At 37.3% G+C, this 17,360-nt stretch overlaps 4 protein-coding genes across 4 annotated transcripts; all 4 read left to right on the plus strand.

Moving 5' to 3' along the window:
- The first annotated feature begins 6,145 nt into the window (after window positions 1–6,145).
- Window positions 6,146–7,693, plus strand: LOC129564983 (SET and MYND domain-containing protein DDB_G0273589-like). The gene has a single exon (XM_055439236.1). The coding sequence runs from the start codon at window positions 6,146–6,148 to the stop codon at window positions 7,691–7,693; it is 1,548 nt and encodes a 515-aa protein (XP_055295211.1).
- A 2,563-nt stretch (window positions 7,694–10,256) lies between these two features.
- On the plus strand, window positions 10,257–11,852 carry LOC129564984 (uncharacterized). Its single transcript, XM_055439238.1, has one exon. The coding sequence runs from the start codon at window positions 10,257–10,259 to the stop codon at window positions 11,850–11,852; it is 1,596 nt and encodes a 531-aa protein (XP_055295213.1).
- A 1,494-nt stretch (window positions 11,853–13,346) lies between these two features.
- Window positions 13,347–14,681, plus strand: LOC129564985 (SET and MYND domain-containing protein 4-like). Its single transcript, XM_055439239.1, has one exon. It carries the CDS (start codon window positions 13,347–13,349, stop codon window positions 14,679–14,681), a length of 1,335 nt encoding a protein of 444 aa, XP_055295214.1.
- On the plus strand, window positions 14,609–17,247 carry LOC129565110 (SET and MYND domain-containing protein DDB_G0273589-like). The gene is made up of 2 exons (XM_055439596.1): window positions 14,609–15,176; window positions 15,472–17,247. The coding sequence occupies exon 2, from the start codon at window positions 15,481–15,483 to the stop codon at window positions 16,984–16,986; it is 1,506 nt and encodes a 501-aa protein (XP_055295571.1). The 5' UTR covers window positions 14,609–15,176; window positions 15,472–15,480; the 3' UTR covers window positions 16,987–17,247.
- Window positions 17,248–17,360: the final 113 nt, after the last annotated feature.

The raw sequence follows: 17,360 nt of genomic DNA on the forward strand, positions 1-17,360 counted from the left end.
GAATTTCTTGGCTTGTGAACAGTGCACAAATGTCGTGTACTGTAGTCTTGAGTGTAAGAAACGCAATAAAACCCATGAATGGGAATGTGGCACATTCTTTGGGATGAAGTGTTTTGATGACGATGAAGTACAGAAAAATATACATCGAACAAGATTGATTATTCAGACGGTTTTGACAGCCGTTACAACTTTTCCGAACGTTGAGACTTTGATGCGATTCATTGAAAGCATATTGCGTGAAGATCCTGATAAATTACCGACTTCAACGCAAGACCAAATCTCGAAGTACCACTTCTTTTTCAAATTGAAGAAAAGAATAATGCGACCTTTGCATGATATGAAGCGTATGTACAAATGCATCATGTTTCTACCGAAAATACGAAATCTGTTTGATAGTTTGGAGAAGAAACGCTTTTTAATGCATTTGGTCGCATACCATTCAGTTGTTGTGGATTCAAATACTTTTGCAATCGAAGAAGGTTTAACGGTGCGCAACGTTTTTTCAATGTTTAACCATTGCGAACCAAACGTGAAAGTCAACACGTTGGGAAAGCTCACCTACTGTACAACATCTCGACCGGTTAAAAAAGGCGAGCAACTTTTCATCAATTATCTAAAACCTGACGAGATGAAGTTGCCCAAGGGACAACGTCAGGAAATACTTAGTAATTTTTGGGGAGTCGATTGCAAATGCAAGAAATGTGCTTAAGTTGATACTAATCATACTAATCAACAGATAAATGAACGCATTTGATCCACTCATGAATATGGTGTTGGGTAAGTCTAGTTGTTTGACAAATTCCATTTTTATACTAGACTATGGACAATTTCTAGAAGAAACACATAATATGTATTATTTCTATATAAAAAACTGAGCAAACTATCGAATTTCAACTTGTTAATCTTTGTATCGTCTTCGCTGAAAAAAACGGCAATATCGAATCCAAGCATGAATATTAATTTCCACTAACCATTATATCAGTATAATTTAACTAAAAATGTCTTGAAACAATAAAATGTATGAAAGAATAATTGGAACCAATCGCATCCATCTGGAAAATGGTTTCCAAAAAAATCTAATTTCAATATGTTATATGTTTAATTTTTTTAAGATTATGAGTATGAATTGAAGCAGCAATATTGACTTTGATTGGCATTAGCATTCCCCTGAACAAAATGCTCTTGAGCAATAGAAATTACATCAATATTGTAGGTATCAAAGAAAAAGCCCGCTTGTTCAATCTTGCAAAAATAAGCAGTAATAAAGTTTGTAATCGATGCCGAAAATGTGATTTTTATTTCATGATGACAAAAAAATGATTTACACTTTAATTCTTTTTAGCCATGAGTATATTTAGCGTTTGTATCATTCCGAGGTTCGACAATGGTTCATCGTTGTTCATCCGACCAAGAGTGTTTGACATAAAGTAGATTTCGTGTTCACTTTTAGCACAACATTTAGTACATTGAGATTGAATCAAAAAAAGAAAACGTAACCTCCATTTGCATATTGGCGTCATTCCACATTGACTGCACAGTAAGTTTCTGGTGAGTGAAAGGAGTGGATTAGAGAAAATTTGTGAAAATATACATATAAATTGGTCGGAATTGTTTATTCTTTAACTTTTTCTCTATTTAATACTGTTCAAAGGCACAATCAGCAATGGATAAATTGTGGAAGAAGGAATCAAACGAAGCTGGGGCTCAGTATGTTGATCTGTTTGCTTTTCATCTCGGCGAAAAGAATAATCAATCTTCAAGAATGTTCCGTAAGCGTGGAGATGATTTGATCCGATCCAAAAATTGGTCCGAAGCAATGGATGCATACAATAAAAGCTTGCGTTTCGCAGACGAAGCGGAAAATGTTTCAAATGTATACTTGAGCAGATCGTCGTGTTTTCTCCACATGAAGATGTACGAGAAAGCATTGGTTGATATTGAACATGCAATGAGTTCAAATTTCCTGACCTGTTTGATTCCAAGACTTGATCGAAGCAAACAGATATGTTTAGAGCGACTGGACAAAATCAAACAGTCACCAGAACGCAGAGATGACTAAGCGCACGCTCAGTAGCGTATTCAGCAACTCAACTGAGAGTCGTTTTCTGCTCTGTGCGTTTACACTCACTTCGTTATGAGTTTATGTGCGCACTCTGACTTTGTTGTTAAGAAATGTGTGCGCACTCTAACTCTGTTGCCTATTATGGTTTATACACACATATAAAGAGTTGAGTGTGTATTGTCTTATTCTTTTCTTTGTGTTTCTTTCTTTGTATATTCTCTCTATTGTTTCTTCGTTGTGTACGAGTGCGGTGTAGCGCACTCCGTTGGTGCGCTTATACTCTCTTCATGGAGTGGGTTTGTTTGTGCTGCAGCGCAATATCGCACTGAGCATGTTTTAAGCACGCAAACTCAGTGTCCGTGCGGCCGTTGCTCGGTCACTCGGTGCGCTTCAGTCATCTCTGCCAGAACGGGTTCTGAAATTGAGCTACGAAGCAAATGAAAATCATCCATGCCTAGCGAATGTCATCGATATCAATTACAACCGTGAATTTGGTCGACATTTGGTTGCAACAGCTGATATTCCAGTTGGAGAAACAGTGTTGGTCACTAAGAGCTTCACCACTGCAGTCACAGCCGAGAAGCAAGCATATTGTCACACCTGTCATAAGATTGAAATGAATTTCATCCCATGCAAAAATTGCTCCGACGTTATGTTCTGCGATGAAGACTGCGCCAACAAAGACAATTTGCACAAAATGGAGTGCCAGACATGCTATCATCAGATCAAAGATATCCGCTTGAAGCTCATCGTTCGGACAATTTTGGTTGCAATTGATATCTTTCCCAACATCGAAAGTCTAATTGAATTCGTTCAAGAGGTGACAAATGACAGAGGCTGTGACCAAGTACCAAAAACATCATGTGATGCTCCATCGAAATACGGAATTTTTCTCAAATTGGAGCCTTATTTCAAGAATGAATATCTAACTCACGTAAATCAGGCGTTCTCATACATCAATGTTATGCCAAAAGTCAAGCAAATGTTCGATACAGAAGCAAAGCAACGTTTTTTGATGCATTTGGTGCTGCAGCACACAATCGTTATTCCGAAAAATGCATTCAACACTGAGGAACAGCATACAACCGAGGACATTTATGATGTATTCTCGTTGGTCAATCATTCTTGTGCTCCAAATTTAAAGTGGTCTTTCGAAAAAAACGTTATCTACTGCGAAACTGTGCGGCCAATCAAAAAAGACGATCAGATGCTAATCAACTATTTGGGCGATGAAGTTTATCAAGCAACCAGTCAACGGCGGAAATATCTCAAGGAAACTTGGGGATTCGATTGCAAATGTAACAAATGCAAACCCAAAAGAAATAAATCACAACGGACATGAAACGTATGCTTCGAGTTTTGGCTGTATTGTAAAATTGTATTCAAATTTATAACAAATTGTTAATTCAACGGTCATTTGCCATAGTCTATTACAATTTGTAGACGATATTCACACAAACACATTGTCAGGATACCATAAACCATAAAGTAGTTTTCATTGATTGTTGGCATTTTCAAAATTTATTTCATGTATTGTTATATTTAGCCTTTTAACTTTTAAATAAAACAGAGTAAAATATCAAATGAATGAAAACATTGAATACGTTTGAAATCTGAATGTTTTCCATTAAAATTCAAATCATTTTGACAGACGTTCATGGGTACATTTTTAGAACCATATTTTAGTACGAAGTACGAAACATGCGAATCCAAAGCAGAAGAAGCTTGGTCGTGTACTTGTTCACACACTGACGCCATTTGCCATTTTCATTCAAAGCCATAGCACGCATTAGGCCGTAAGTAACACATTCACTGAAATAAAATCATAGAAACATTAATTTAATTGAAAAATTTCAATAGAAATACTGTTCAAAGGCACAGTCAACCATGAAGAATTTGTGGAAGAAGGAATCAAAAGGAGCTGGAGCTGGAGCTCAGTATGTTGATCTGTTTGCTCATCTGGATGACGAACAAAAAGAAGAGTTGATTGATGAGTTTACAAAATTGAGTACTACGTCTGCAGGTCACAAGGATAATCAATCTTCAAGAACGTTTCGTCAGCGTGGAGATGATTTGTTTCGAGACGAAAAGTGGTCCGATGCAATGGATTCATACAATAAAAGCTTGCGTTACGCAGACGAATCGGAAAATGTTTCGTTTGTATATTTTAACCGATCATTGTGTTTTTTCCATATGGATATGTACGAGAAAGCATTGATTGATGCTGAACGCGCGATGAGTTCAAATGCCCCGACTCATTTGATCCCAAGACTCTATCGATGCAAACAGCGATGTCGAGAGCGGTTGGACAAAATCAAACAGTCACCAGAATGGGTTCCAACATTGAGCTACGGAGCAAATGAAAATCATCCATGCCTAGCGAATGTCATCGATATCACGTACAACCGTGAATTTGGTCGACATTTGGTTGCAAATGCTGATATTCCAGTGGGAAAAACGGTGTTGGTCACTAAGAGCTTCGCAACAGCAATCACAGCCGAGAAGCAAGTGTACTGTAACAGCTGTCAGAAGATGGAGATGAATTTTATCTCATGCAAAAATTGCTCCGACGTTATGTTCTGCGACGAAGAGTGCGCCAACAAAGACAATTTGCATAAAATGGAGTGTCAAACATGCTATCATCAGATCAGCAACTCCCGCCTGAAGCTCGTCGTTCGGACAGTTTTAGTTGCAATTGATATCTTCCCCAACATTGAAAATCTGATTACATTCATCGAAGAGGTTACACGCGACAAACGTTTTGATAAGATACCAGTGACATCATGTGATGCGCCATCGAAATACGGAATTTTTCTCAAATTGGAGCCATATTTGAAGTATGACTACGTGTATCGCATCGCATATCAGGCATTCAAATACATCAATCTTATGCCAAACGTCAAGCAAATGTTTGATACAGAAGCAAAACAACGTTTTCTGATGCACTTAGTGCTGCAGCACACAATCGTTATTCCAAAAAATGTTTTCGGCACTGACAATAAGTATACAACCGATGAGATTTATGACGTTTTATCTATTGTTAATCATTCGTGTTCGCCAAATTTGGACTGGTTCTTCAAAAGAAACCTCATTTACTGCGTATCAGCGCGAAGAATCAAAAAAAGCGATCAGGTGTTCATCAGTTATTTGGGCGAAGAGCTTTATGAACGAACCTATCTACGGCGGAAATATCTGAAGGAAAATTGGGGATTCGATTGCAAGTGTAACAGATGCGAACGCAAAGGATACGTATAAAAAAAATACCGGACAACATGAGTCGAGTTTTTGAAGAGAAAAAAATAACTAACTCTAATTCAACTATAAAAACATTAAAACTGTACATCTGAAATTATGGCAATAAAAAGACAAACAACTATATCGAAAATAAGACTATTCATTGTTTATAAAAAAAAATCTTTGACAAATCGATGAACGAAAAATTTCAAGTACATATGGTATCATCTTGCACTACGCTGCGAAATCGAATGTGAATTTGTTCCAATTCTACAGATAAAATATACTGAGGAACGAAGCTATCGATTCTGAACTCATCAAATCTCGTCCATGCTTGAAACTTTTCGTAAGAAACTCCTTGGGCTGTATTGTAAAATTGTATTCCAATTTATAACAAATTGTTAATTCAACGGATATTTGTCATAGTTTATTACAATTTGTAGACGATGTTCATACAAATACATTTTCACGATACCATAAAATATTATTTTATTCATTGTTAGCATTTTTATTAAATAATCCTTTGGAATAAAACAGAGTAAAATATCAAAATTAATCGAAAACATTGAACAGTTTTGAAATCTACGGGTTTTCATTCGAATTCAAATCATTTTGACAGACGTTCATCGGTACATTTTTAGAACCAATTTTAGTACGAAAAATGCAAATCAAAAAGTAAAAAAAGCTTGATCGTGTACTTATTCACATATTGACTCCATTTTCCATTTTCATTCAAAGAAATAGCACGAGTCAAACGGTAGGTAGCATATTCAATGAAATAATTTCTTAAACAACATGAATTTAAATGAAATATTTCGATAGAAAAATTATTCAACGACACTACCAGACATGGACAATTTGTGGAAGAAGGAATCAACTGAAGCTGGAGCTCGGTATGTTGATCTAATTCCTTTTATGCACGGCATGGAACACATTGGTGAAGGAATTATCGAAAAATTTGGAAAGAAGACCATACCGATACAAAAGGATAATGAATTTTCAACCACATTACGTCGGCGCGGAAACGAATTTTTCAAAGCGGAAAATTGGTCCAAGGCAATGGATTCGTACAACGAAAGTTTATGTTTTGCGGAAATCGGGTCAGAGAACGTGGCGTTGGCTTACTTCAATCGGTCGGCTTGTTTTTTTCGTATGCGGATGTATGACGAAGCATTGGCAGATATTGAGCTGGCCAAAAGTGCAAATCTACCCGATCGCTGGCTACCGACGCTTGAAGAACGTCAACAGGAATGCCATAAGTTGATGCAAACCGCTCAAAAATCGAAAATGACACGTAACTTCAAACTGAGCTACGAAGCAAACCAAAATTTCCCGTGCATGGCTGATGTATTGGAGATCAAATATAACCAAGAATTCGGTCGACATTTAGTTGCCAAATCGGACATCCCAGTTGGAAAAATCGTTTTGATGGAAAAAGAGTTCATCGCAGCAAAAGACAATGAACGAATCTCGTGTTGTACGTGCTTTCAAAAGAACAAAAATTTCATCGCTTGTAAACAATGCCCGGGTGTTGCGTTCTGTGATGTCGATTGCATCGAGAAAAACTTATGTCACAAATGGGAATGTGGTTCAGCTATGACACAATTTGATTTTTACCAAAAGTTCCACGTTCGAGCGGTTTTGTTGGCCATCGAAAGTTTCCAAAGTGTTGAAGGCCTCATGGAATTCGTTGACAGTGCATTGCGTGAAGATCGCGGAATGATTCCGATATCAATAGATGACTTGAAGTCCAACTATCACTTCTTCTTCAAACTGAAGAAATTTCCGCATACGAATGGAGACATTCTCTCCGTCTACAAATATTTTACGTGCATTAAAATGTGCCCCAAAATCAATGCTCTTTTTGATGGCGAAGAAAAGACTCGATTTTTATTGCATTTGATGACTCATCATTTTCTCATCATAAAGACCAATGCAATCGAAGAAGATCAGTCCAAGTCATTGGATAACATTTTTGCCATGATAAACCACTCTTGTTCGCCAAATCTTCATAACTATTCTATTGGGGACAAATGTTTTTGTGAAACAATTCGATTTGTAAAAAAAGGCGAACAGCTCTGCATCAACTATTTGGGTCTTGCCGATGCAGTAGGAACAGAAGAGAGGCAAATGCAATTGAAATCGTATTGGAATTTTGATTGCAAATGTGAGAAATGCCAAGCAATCAATAATGGTAACACCCATCTGGCTCGTGATCCATGTTTCCAATTTGCACTGAAGAATATGCCCCGTAAACGAAAATATTCAGCAGTTTTGGAACAATGCCGGAAATTTCTGAACGAGCACGGACATTTGCCATGGTCAAAGGAAATCGGATTTATGTCATCATGTTTTACACTTACGTTCCAAGAACTTTATATAACACCCTTGAAATAAGGTCATTTTCGTCATTTTTGTTTTTTACTTCTAATTTCAACTTAACTTCAAATGCTACTCCGACAAATATGAACAGAAAAAAAGTCGATTTTGATATGAAATAAAAACAGATAATTTTCGTCCTCTCTTTTTTATACCGATAATGTTGAATCTATCTTTAACACTATGACTGTTCTTCGTATTTGCAACATATTACTGTTCTTGGGGGACTCCAGGGCCCCCAAGATATTTCATATGAAATCTGGACTGTGATAAGAGATAACAAATTAGTGTCTGAAGCAAAGTTGTAATACTCAAAGTTTGCTATAATTTTGGTGCAACAAATATTGCTTATCTTTTATCAGTTCCGCGAAAAACGCGAAAAAACGCGAAAATCGCAAAATTTCCCGACATTGTTTTAGTGAAGCTGATAAGAAGTAAGAGACTTGCCTCTCCGACAGAAATGTAGAGCAGGTCAAATACTACAACTTTGCCACAGACACCAAGTCGTTATCTCTTATCAGTTATGCGAAAAAATGATAAGGAAAAATTCGCGGTTTTCGCGGTTTCCGCGTAACTGATAAGAGATAACGACTTGATGTCTATGACGAAGTTGTAGTACTCAAGCTGCTCTACAACTTCGCCGAAAACCATCTTGTTATCTCTTATCAGTTTCGCGGAATACGCGAGAAACCGCTGAAAACCGCGAAAAAAACGTGTTTTTTCTTATCATTTTTCACGGAACTGATAAGAGATAACGAGATGGTGTCTATGGCAAAGTTGTAGCTCTGGTCGAGTACTATGATTTGCCACAGACCCCAAGTCGTTATCTCGTATCAGTTACGCGAAAAAATGATAAGAAAACATTCGCGTTTTTCACGGTTTTCTGCGGTTTCTCGCATATTCCGCGAAACTGATAAGAGATAACGAGATGGTGTCTATACCAAAGTTGTAAAGCAGCTTAAGTGCTATAACTTCGCTACAGACCCCAAGTCGTTATCTCTTATCAGTTACGCGAAATGCCGCGAAAACCGTGAAAAACGCGAATTTTTTCTTATCAGTTTTGCGGAATACGCGAAAAACCGCAGAAAACCGTGAAAAACGCGATTTTTTTCTTATCATTTTTTCGCGTAACTGATAAGAGTGTCGTAGTAAAGTTGTAGTACTCGACCAGAGCTACAACTTTGCCATAGACACCATCTCATTATCTCTTATCAGTTCCTTGAAAAGTAAGAATCTATGAATTCGCGTTTTTCACGTTTTCGCGGCTTTTCGCGTAACTGATAAGAGATAACGACTTGATGTCTACGGCGAAGTTGTAGAGCAGCTTGAGTACTACAACTTCGTCATAGACACCAAGTCGATATCTCTTATCATAGTCCAGCTATAATATAAAATAGCCATGGGGCCCTGTGGTCCCCCAAAAACAACAGCGTAACATGTTTTGCGGCAGGCTGTATTTTACACATACTCACACATATGCATATGTTTTTTTTCATTCGTGTAGAGAAATGTTCAATCTATACAATGAGACTTTACTCCGGTTGGTTTATACACTGTTTAGTACTTTTATTCAACTTTAAAGTTCGCTGGGGGCCCTGGGTGCCCCAAGAACAATCATAGTGTTAATGTAAATGAAAACTCGCTTCAAAAGAATTTTGTGAGTTGGTAAATCGATTATAAATGAGAAAATAAAGACTTAAAATAAGTATTCCATGAAAAGCTACAGAATATTTCTTAAGTTATCTCTTAAAATTGTTCACAAGACGAAATAAAAATGCGATCATTCAAACAAAAGACATGCTTTTGTTCATTCTTTTAAACCTTTTAATCATCTCATCCATACAGTCATTGCGGTATTGAAGTTTATCAGAAGTAAATCAGCTGCATTGAAATCTTAATTCGATTGTTTGTATGGTCTAGCGAATCGCAATTCGTAATTTTTATCTAAAAAAAACATTGGGTAATGCGAGACAGTCTTCTTTTTTTCCATTGCTTCTGCTAATGCATGCACATTGAGTAAACAATAATGTCATTTTTGCTTAGCAAGTGGATGATTTGAAATTCAGTCGAAAAAGGATATTATAAAACAGTTCATGCATGAAACAAAGTCGAATTGAACAGTGTTCAACACTTTGAGTTGAACTGATTGCTTTGGCAGAGTTTATTTTCAAAAAAAAAAATTGTTTGTATATAAAAATGCTGGTCTTTGTTTATAAAATGTTTTGAAATGATTCATAAGTGAAATGTTGCATGATGATTCATTGGGCACTTTAAACACTGCTGCATAAACAACTCACACATTTCGCGATTGATCATGTTGTTTCTCGTTGTGTTGCAAATCTGTGTCACATTCGAATTCAACTCACAGCATTGTGGGTGTAATATATTGGCTTGACATTTTTCATCGTGTTTCAGTTTGACAGTTGAAGCGTAGAAGCTCGTTCGTGTGTTCACATCGAACGCGTGGAGTGAAAAAGTATTTTCCCATAAATTTCATAACTTAAAATATTGAAAATAAATCAAATAAATCATTGATAACGACGAAATTGATACTAAAAAAGTGTTAGAATTGGATAACAACATGGATTATTTGTGGGCAAAAGATGATACGAGCTCCGAGTACGTTGACTATTTTGCGGCTGTCAAAGAGAGCCACCGTGACGTTTTCAACGAATGGGACCAGTTGCTGAGTGGAAATTTGATGTGGCTAAACAAGTACGAGCAGTTTTCGAAGAACAATGAAACGTCAACGGAATATCTCATCGAAGGCCATCGCAAGTTCTCGGTTGACAATTGGAGCGGCGCAATGTTGAGCTATAATAAAAGTTTGTGTTTTGCCGAGCCCGGCAGCGTGAACGAAAGTCTCGCGTACGTTAATCGGTCCGAGTGTTTTTTCAAAATGGAAATGTACACCAAATCGTTTATCGACATCAAAATGGCAATCAAGTGGAAACACTCGTCGCGTGTGACAAAGCGTTTGAAACGTCTTCATGACAAATGCCTAAAGTTCTTGTGGCTTGGATTCGGCATTGATTGTCCGATGCCAAAGCTGAGCTTCGATCCGGACGACAATTTCCCATGCATGGCTGATGTGCTCGAAATACGCGAAAACGATGAATTCGGTCGTCACATCGTCGCAAAATGTGACATTGATGCGGGCAAAGAGGTGTTGGTGACGAATGTGTTTGCATCGGGCACAGCGGTCGGCAATCAATTGTGCTGCAGAAATTGTAACAAGATCGAGCAAAATTTCGTTCCATGCCGAAAATGTGTTGGCACCGTGTTCTGTTATGGCTCGTGCTCGGAACACAAAGCCATTCATCAGTTGGAATGTCGCTCATTTTTCCATGTTATCGGTGACACAACGTTGAAGCTGCCAATTCAAACGACTTTGATGGCCATCGAAATGTTTCCGTCGGTTGACCATTTGATGGAGTTCGTTGAACAAACGCGCAGAGCGAATCGAATCCCGACATCAACGAAAAATTCAACGTCACGCTATGCCTTGTTCTTGAATTTGTCACCGTTTCTCAACGAAGAACGCATTTATCCGGCGTATCAAGCGTACACATCGCTCATGTCAATTGCACAAGTCAAGCGTTTGTTTGATACCGAGAGGAAAAGGCGATTTTTGATGCACTTGACTCTTCATCATTTGATGGTCATTCCACAGAATTCATTCCGGCACGAACGTTTCCACCGAGACTGGATTCTCACCGATTACATCTACGATGTTTTGTCTCTGATTAATCACTCGTGCGTGCCGAACGTGTTCAATTACTCAACATCCGATGAAGTTGGCCACTGTGTCACCGTTCGACCAATTCGAAAAGGTGAACAGATTTTTATCAATTACCTGGGCAACGAATGTAAAGAGTCACTGGAATATCGACGAAAGGCCCTCAAAACATGGGATTTCGAGTGCAAGTGCCCAAAGTGTGTCTTCCAAAGCAGCCCCAATAAACTGTCACGTGACGATCGAAAAAAGATTACATCGAACGCATCATGGAAGTTCATCGCGGAAAATTGCCAGAAAAGCCACTGCAAAGAAAGCAACTCCGACCTAAGAATCCGCCCAAAGCTAAAGAAGGAGTGCGTCAATTTTCTACAAAAATTCGGCCATTTGGTTTTGACACCAGAAATTCGCTTTGTTAAACATTGCTTCACTCTACACTGAACAGTGTTCAGTGAACACGCATGCATCACTTGTTTTGAGCCAAGCTCACATTCATTAGACGAGGTTGTATATTTTTTTTGTTTACACCTACTTATTTACTCAACAATACTTTTTTATTAACATAAAGTTGAATTTTTTGTAATAAGACAATGAAATAGAATAAGAAAATGAGAATTTTTTTTTGGTAATGAATACGGTGAACAGGACTTTTTTCAATGACATATATAATTGGAAATTAAACCATATACAATGGTTTTATACATGTATAATGAAGCTAAAAAGAACAAAATTGATTGAGGACGAGTCGAGAAATGTTTTATATTTTGAATATTTAATAAAAACGATAACGATAAAGACGAATACGAGTTAAAATTGCAATCCTCCAATTTAAGACATTTTTTCGTAACGAATATTTTAAACAGAATTTTTTTCTTCCAAGGATTACATTCTTCTAAAATTACATTATTCATCATTATGTTAGACACAATAGACCGTAAAGAGAAAATGTGAAATTCAAAAATAAAACGAATGAAAGGTCACCTTATTGAAACACCTTGAATACTAATACTAGGGACAAAATGGATAATTATTGAAATGAGTCTGTAGTTTTCAATAGCTGGATTTGCAATACATTCATCATTTGGATTTTTGTTGTTCAAAATGGGATTGTTTCAATAAGTAATATTCAAACAGAACAAAAAATTAGAAGAAAGATGACATTGAAAGACATTTAAAGACATTGTTGAATTTTCACTGCAATTCAACATCACACAAAAACAAGTTTCAAAAAGTGAAGAAGAATGAAGTTAAATATTTATATCGACAATAATTTTTCAAGAAACCAGAAGTTGACAATTTTTGAATGAAATGCCATACCATATTTGAAGCGTTGCGACAAATAAATTCCCACAGAATATTTTAGTTTTAAAGTGCAACATAAAGTTTTTCTTTCATATGATAGAGAGATAGATTAAATAAGATTATTTCCTATATAGATAAAATAAGTAATGAACATTTTACGATAATTTTTACCATCAGAATTGTAGTAGTAGTTCTTGCTATTTTTGTCATTTTTTCGACAAGAACACGAACAATTCCTATATTTAATATCGTTTCGACGACTAATTGATGTTGTCAATTTGACACAAACACAACATTTTCACGCTGTAATACAACATCGCACAAAAACTCTCTATAAAAAGATATAAAAGTAAGTTGAACAAAAAAAATTAAAAACCAAATCATAAAAAAAGCGTTATTTTTTCCAAAGATACCTCAAATCGGTCTAGGCACAAAATGAATAATCTGTGGAAGAAGGAAACAAACCGAGCTGATTCGCCGTACGTGAATCTTTTCGCATCTGTGCAGAATGATATTGCATTTAAATCAGCCCATTTACTCAATTCGTTCCGTTTTCGAAAGAATAATGAATTGTCAACAAGGCTCCGGATCCAAGGAAATGTCAAATTCCGTTTGGATCAATGGCCAGAAGCAATGGATTTGTACAACCGTAGTTTGTGTTATGCTAAAGTTGGCACAAGCAATGTTGCCTTGGCCTATTCAAACCGATCGGCGTGTTTCTTCCACATGCGGATGTATGATGAGGCTCTTGTCGACATTGAACTAGCCAAGAAGGCGAATATTTCTGATCACCTGATTCCGAAGCTTGAGCATTGCGAGCAGGAAAGTCGTACATTGAGACGTATACAAAAGACTCCATCAAAACGTCCATGCCAACTGAGTTATGAGTCCGACGACGATTTTCCGTGCATGGTTGATGTGATTAAAATAAAGTACAATCAAGAACTTGGCAGGCATTTGATTGCGACACGGAATATTCCAGCCGGTGAAACAATTTTGCTGGAAGACAGCTATGTGATGGCAAGAGAAGATGACAGGCTGGTCTGCCATACATGCTATCGAGGAAATGCAAATTTTATCGCCTGTGAACATTGCCCGGATGCCATATTCTGCAGCACATATTGCAAGAATACGAATCCGACTCACAAATGGGAGTGCGATACATTTTTTGAAATGGTGGAGATCGATATGAAATTCCACATTCGGGCGATTTTAATAGCAATTGATACATTTGCAAATGTTGCAGATTTGATGCAATTCGTTGATCATACTTTGCTTGAAGATTCGCAAAATCTTCCAACATCAATGCACAACCCACTGTCGAAGTATCATTTCTTCTTTAAGCTGCAAAAATCGGAGCCAAAATCTTCAGAAGTTCTGCTCGACATTAGCACCTTGTACCGAAGTATGATTGAGCTTCCAAAAATCGCAAGCGTGTTCAACACTTTGAGGAAACAGCGTTTTTTAATGCACCTTGTTGCGCATCATTTCTTCGTGGCATCAAACAATTCGATTGGAAACGACTCGAATACAACAATTGCTAATATTCATTCACTTTTAAGTCACTCTTGTGCTCCGAACACAGCTACCTATGCAGCTGGAAATCAACGATTCTCAATCACTATTCGACCTATTAGAAAAGGACAACCACTCTACATGAATTATTTACATTCAATCGATGACAAACCATTGAACATTCGACAAGCGGAACTCAAATCTGGCTGGGGTTTCACTTGTAAGTGTGAAAACTGCGTTGCTGGTGACAAACCTATCAATATAAAACACATGATGACAGATCCATGCACACGATTTTTACTCATCAACTATTCGATCGAAGAGAACTATCCGATTGTACTGGAGACGTGCCTTAAACTACTGAAAAAATACAAAAATCAACGGTGGACTATTGAGATGCAAATTGTCGCCGGCATTCTTGCACGCATCTACAAGCAAATGTTTTCTTTTTGAAGAAAAGCAAAAAAAAATCAAAGTCGAATTTTGAATGAAATGAACAATGCTCAATTGTCCATTGACCATCATTCATTCTCCGATTGAAATTGTTGAGGGGAAAAGTTTCGAATAAAAATGAAAAAATTTCAATTTAAAAACTTCAAAAAAATATACAAATCAATGATTCGAAACCAAAATGTGCCTGTCAAATTTTTTTTATTGCTGAAATATGAACTCAGAACTGCAATGTTTCTTCGTGTTCATCAAAATTGACGCTGATTGACTTGTTCGTATGACTTTAGTCGAATTGGCGATGTTGCATTTAGTAATGATTCATTGAGAGCAAAAATCACATCAAAGGGTTTTAGCACACACACAGCACATTTAGTACCGATTTGACGGCATATCGTCGTTTGATATTGCAAATCTGTCACAAACATAACCAAAACATTGCCTTGTTCCGGTTCATATAGCTCAACATCTCGCAAAGGTTATTTATAGCAAAATCAACAGGTAATTAATTGAATAAAATGAAAATTTAATTAAATTTTCATAAATACAACAAATGAGACCTTATTTCGAAAACGGTTCATGTTTCCTTTTGGTTTCGGAAAACAAAATTTATTCGGTGGAAAAGCGTGTTAAAAATTGCTTTGTGTTGTGCACCAAAGCGGGAAAAATATCGGAGTAAAACGAGATAAAATGTATATGAGATGTTGCTGTCAAAAAATATGAATCGTTTTCGAAATCAGGGTCTAAGAAAATGTTTATTAGCCGCATTTTGCTGAAATATCTCCAATATTTTCAGGATTACACAATGAATTTGTGGAAAAAAGAGTCGTACGTGAATTTGTTTCCGTTTGTTCCAGATGACATTGCACTCAAGTCGGTTCAACTTCTCAACACGTTGAGCTCACGTAAAAGTAACGAAAAGTCCACTGAGCTACGCATGGAAGGTAATACACAATTTGGTACCGGCCAATGGTCTGTGGCCATGGATTTGTACACAAAAAGTTTGTGCTATGCTGAAACCGGATCAGAGAATGTTGCGTTGGCATATTCAAATCGATCAGCGTGTTTTGTCAAAATGCGAATGTACAAAGAAGCCATTGTTGACATTCAACTCGCCAAGGAGGCAAATTTTCCTGAACGGCTGGTTCCAAAGCTAGAGCAACGTGAACGTGATTGCCGCAAATTGATGTCTTCAGTTAAAACACCCCCAAAATATGTGTGCAAACTGAGCTACGCAGCAGATAAGAATTTCCCGGGCATGGCTAATGTGGTCGAGATAAAATGTGATGAAGAATTTGGTCGGCATTTGATTGCAAAGCGAGACATTCCAGCAGGTCAAACTGTTATGTTGGAGGACTGTTACGTACTGGTCAGAACCGATGTACATTTGTTATGTCAAACTTGCTACTGCGCAAATGCCAATTTCATCGCTTGTAAGCAGTGCCCCGATGCGGTATTTTGCAGCAACGATTGCATAAATCGAAATCATTTCCACAAATGGGAATGCAACATGCCCAAAGCATGGAACGATGATATTCAATTCCAAATCCGAGCTGTTGTGCGGGCAATCGAAGCATTCACTAACGTGGACGATCTAATGCAATTCGTCGATAGTACATTGCGTGAAGATCCAAAGAAATTGCCAACGTCAATGCATGATTCGAAAGCAAAGTACCATTTCTACTTCAAGCTACAGAGACAGGAGTCAAAATCATCCGAACAATTGGGAATGGGCAAGATGTACGAGAGCGTAGTATCTAATCCGAAGATTGCCGCTTTGTTCAACACCACAGAGAAGCAACGGTTCCTGATGCACTTGGTTGCCCACAATATTCTCATCATGAAAAATAACTCACTTGGAAACGAGTCGAACCTTACAGTGGCCCATTTACATTCACTGATGAATCATTCATGTGCTCCGAACACAGCTACCTATGCAGCTGGAAATCAGCGATTTACTGTGACCGTTCGGCCCGTTAAAAAGGGACAACAGCTGTGTTCGCCGTATTTGGATTGCACCGGTGTAAGATCATTGGAAGAACGACACACAGCACTCAAGTCTGGATGGAATTTCGTTTGCAAGTGTGAACAATGTGTTTGCGACGATAAACCCATCAACGTGGAACAAATCATATCTAACCCATGCATGCGATTTGTGACTCAAAATTTCGCTTACGAAGACAAACAACACGATGTGATGAAGAAATGTCTCAGCTACTTGAACAACAATGGACACCAGCGTTGGTCAAAGGAGATGCAAATGATGGCCAGCATGCTTGCCGGTGTCTATAAGAAAAAGTATTCGTATTAAATGGATGGTATCAATGAAATCAACACAGCCAAATAAACCAAAATGCTAAGAAGCAATAACATCGAGAAAACAGCAAAATAATAACAGAACCAAAACGAAGATTGTCTCAATGAAAAAAATTTAATTGATATTTAATTTTTAATTTAAATTTGAAAGTTTCTAATCATTTGCAAATCAATTAAAAAGCATTAAATAATGAGCACAGAACATTCCAAAATTAAATAATTTTTTGAATAAAAATTCAAATGTCTTTGAAGAAAATTGAATGGTTTGGGTTATTTTCTGATTCGAAGGGCATAGAGAAAAGGAGGAATATAGCTACAAATTTACGCTTGTGGTTCAACACAACTAATTTGGATAAAAAATGGAAATTA

The sequence above is a fragment of the Sitodiplosis mosellana genome, unplaced genomic scaffold, assembly GCF_009176505.1.
Source record: "Sitodiplosis mosellana isolate CC-2019 unplaced genomic scaffold, AAFC_SMos_1.0 Smas_scaffold_2, whole genome shotgun sequence".
In the NCBI taxonomy this organism is placed as follows: domain Eukaryota; kingdom Metazoa; phylum Arthropoda; class Insecta; order Diptera; family Cecidomyiidae; genus Sitodiplosis; species Sitodiplosis mosellana.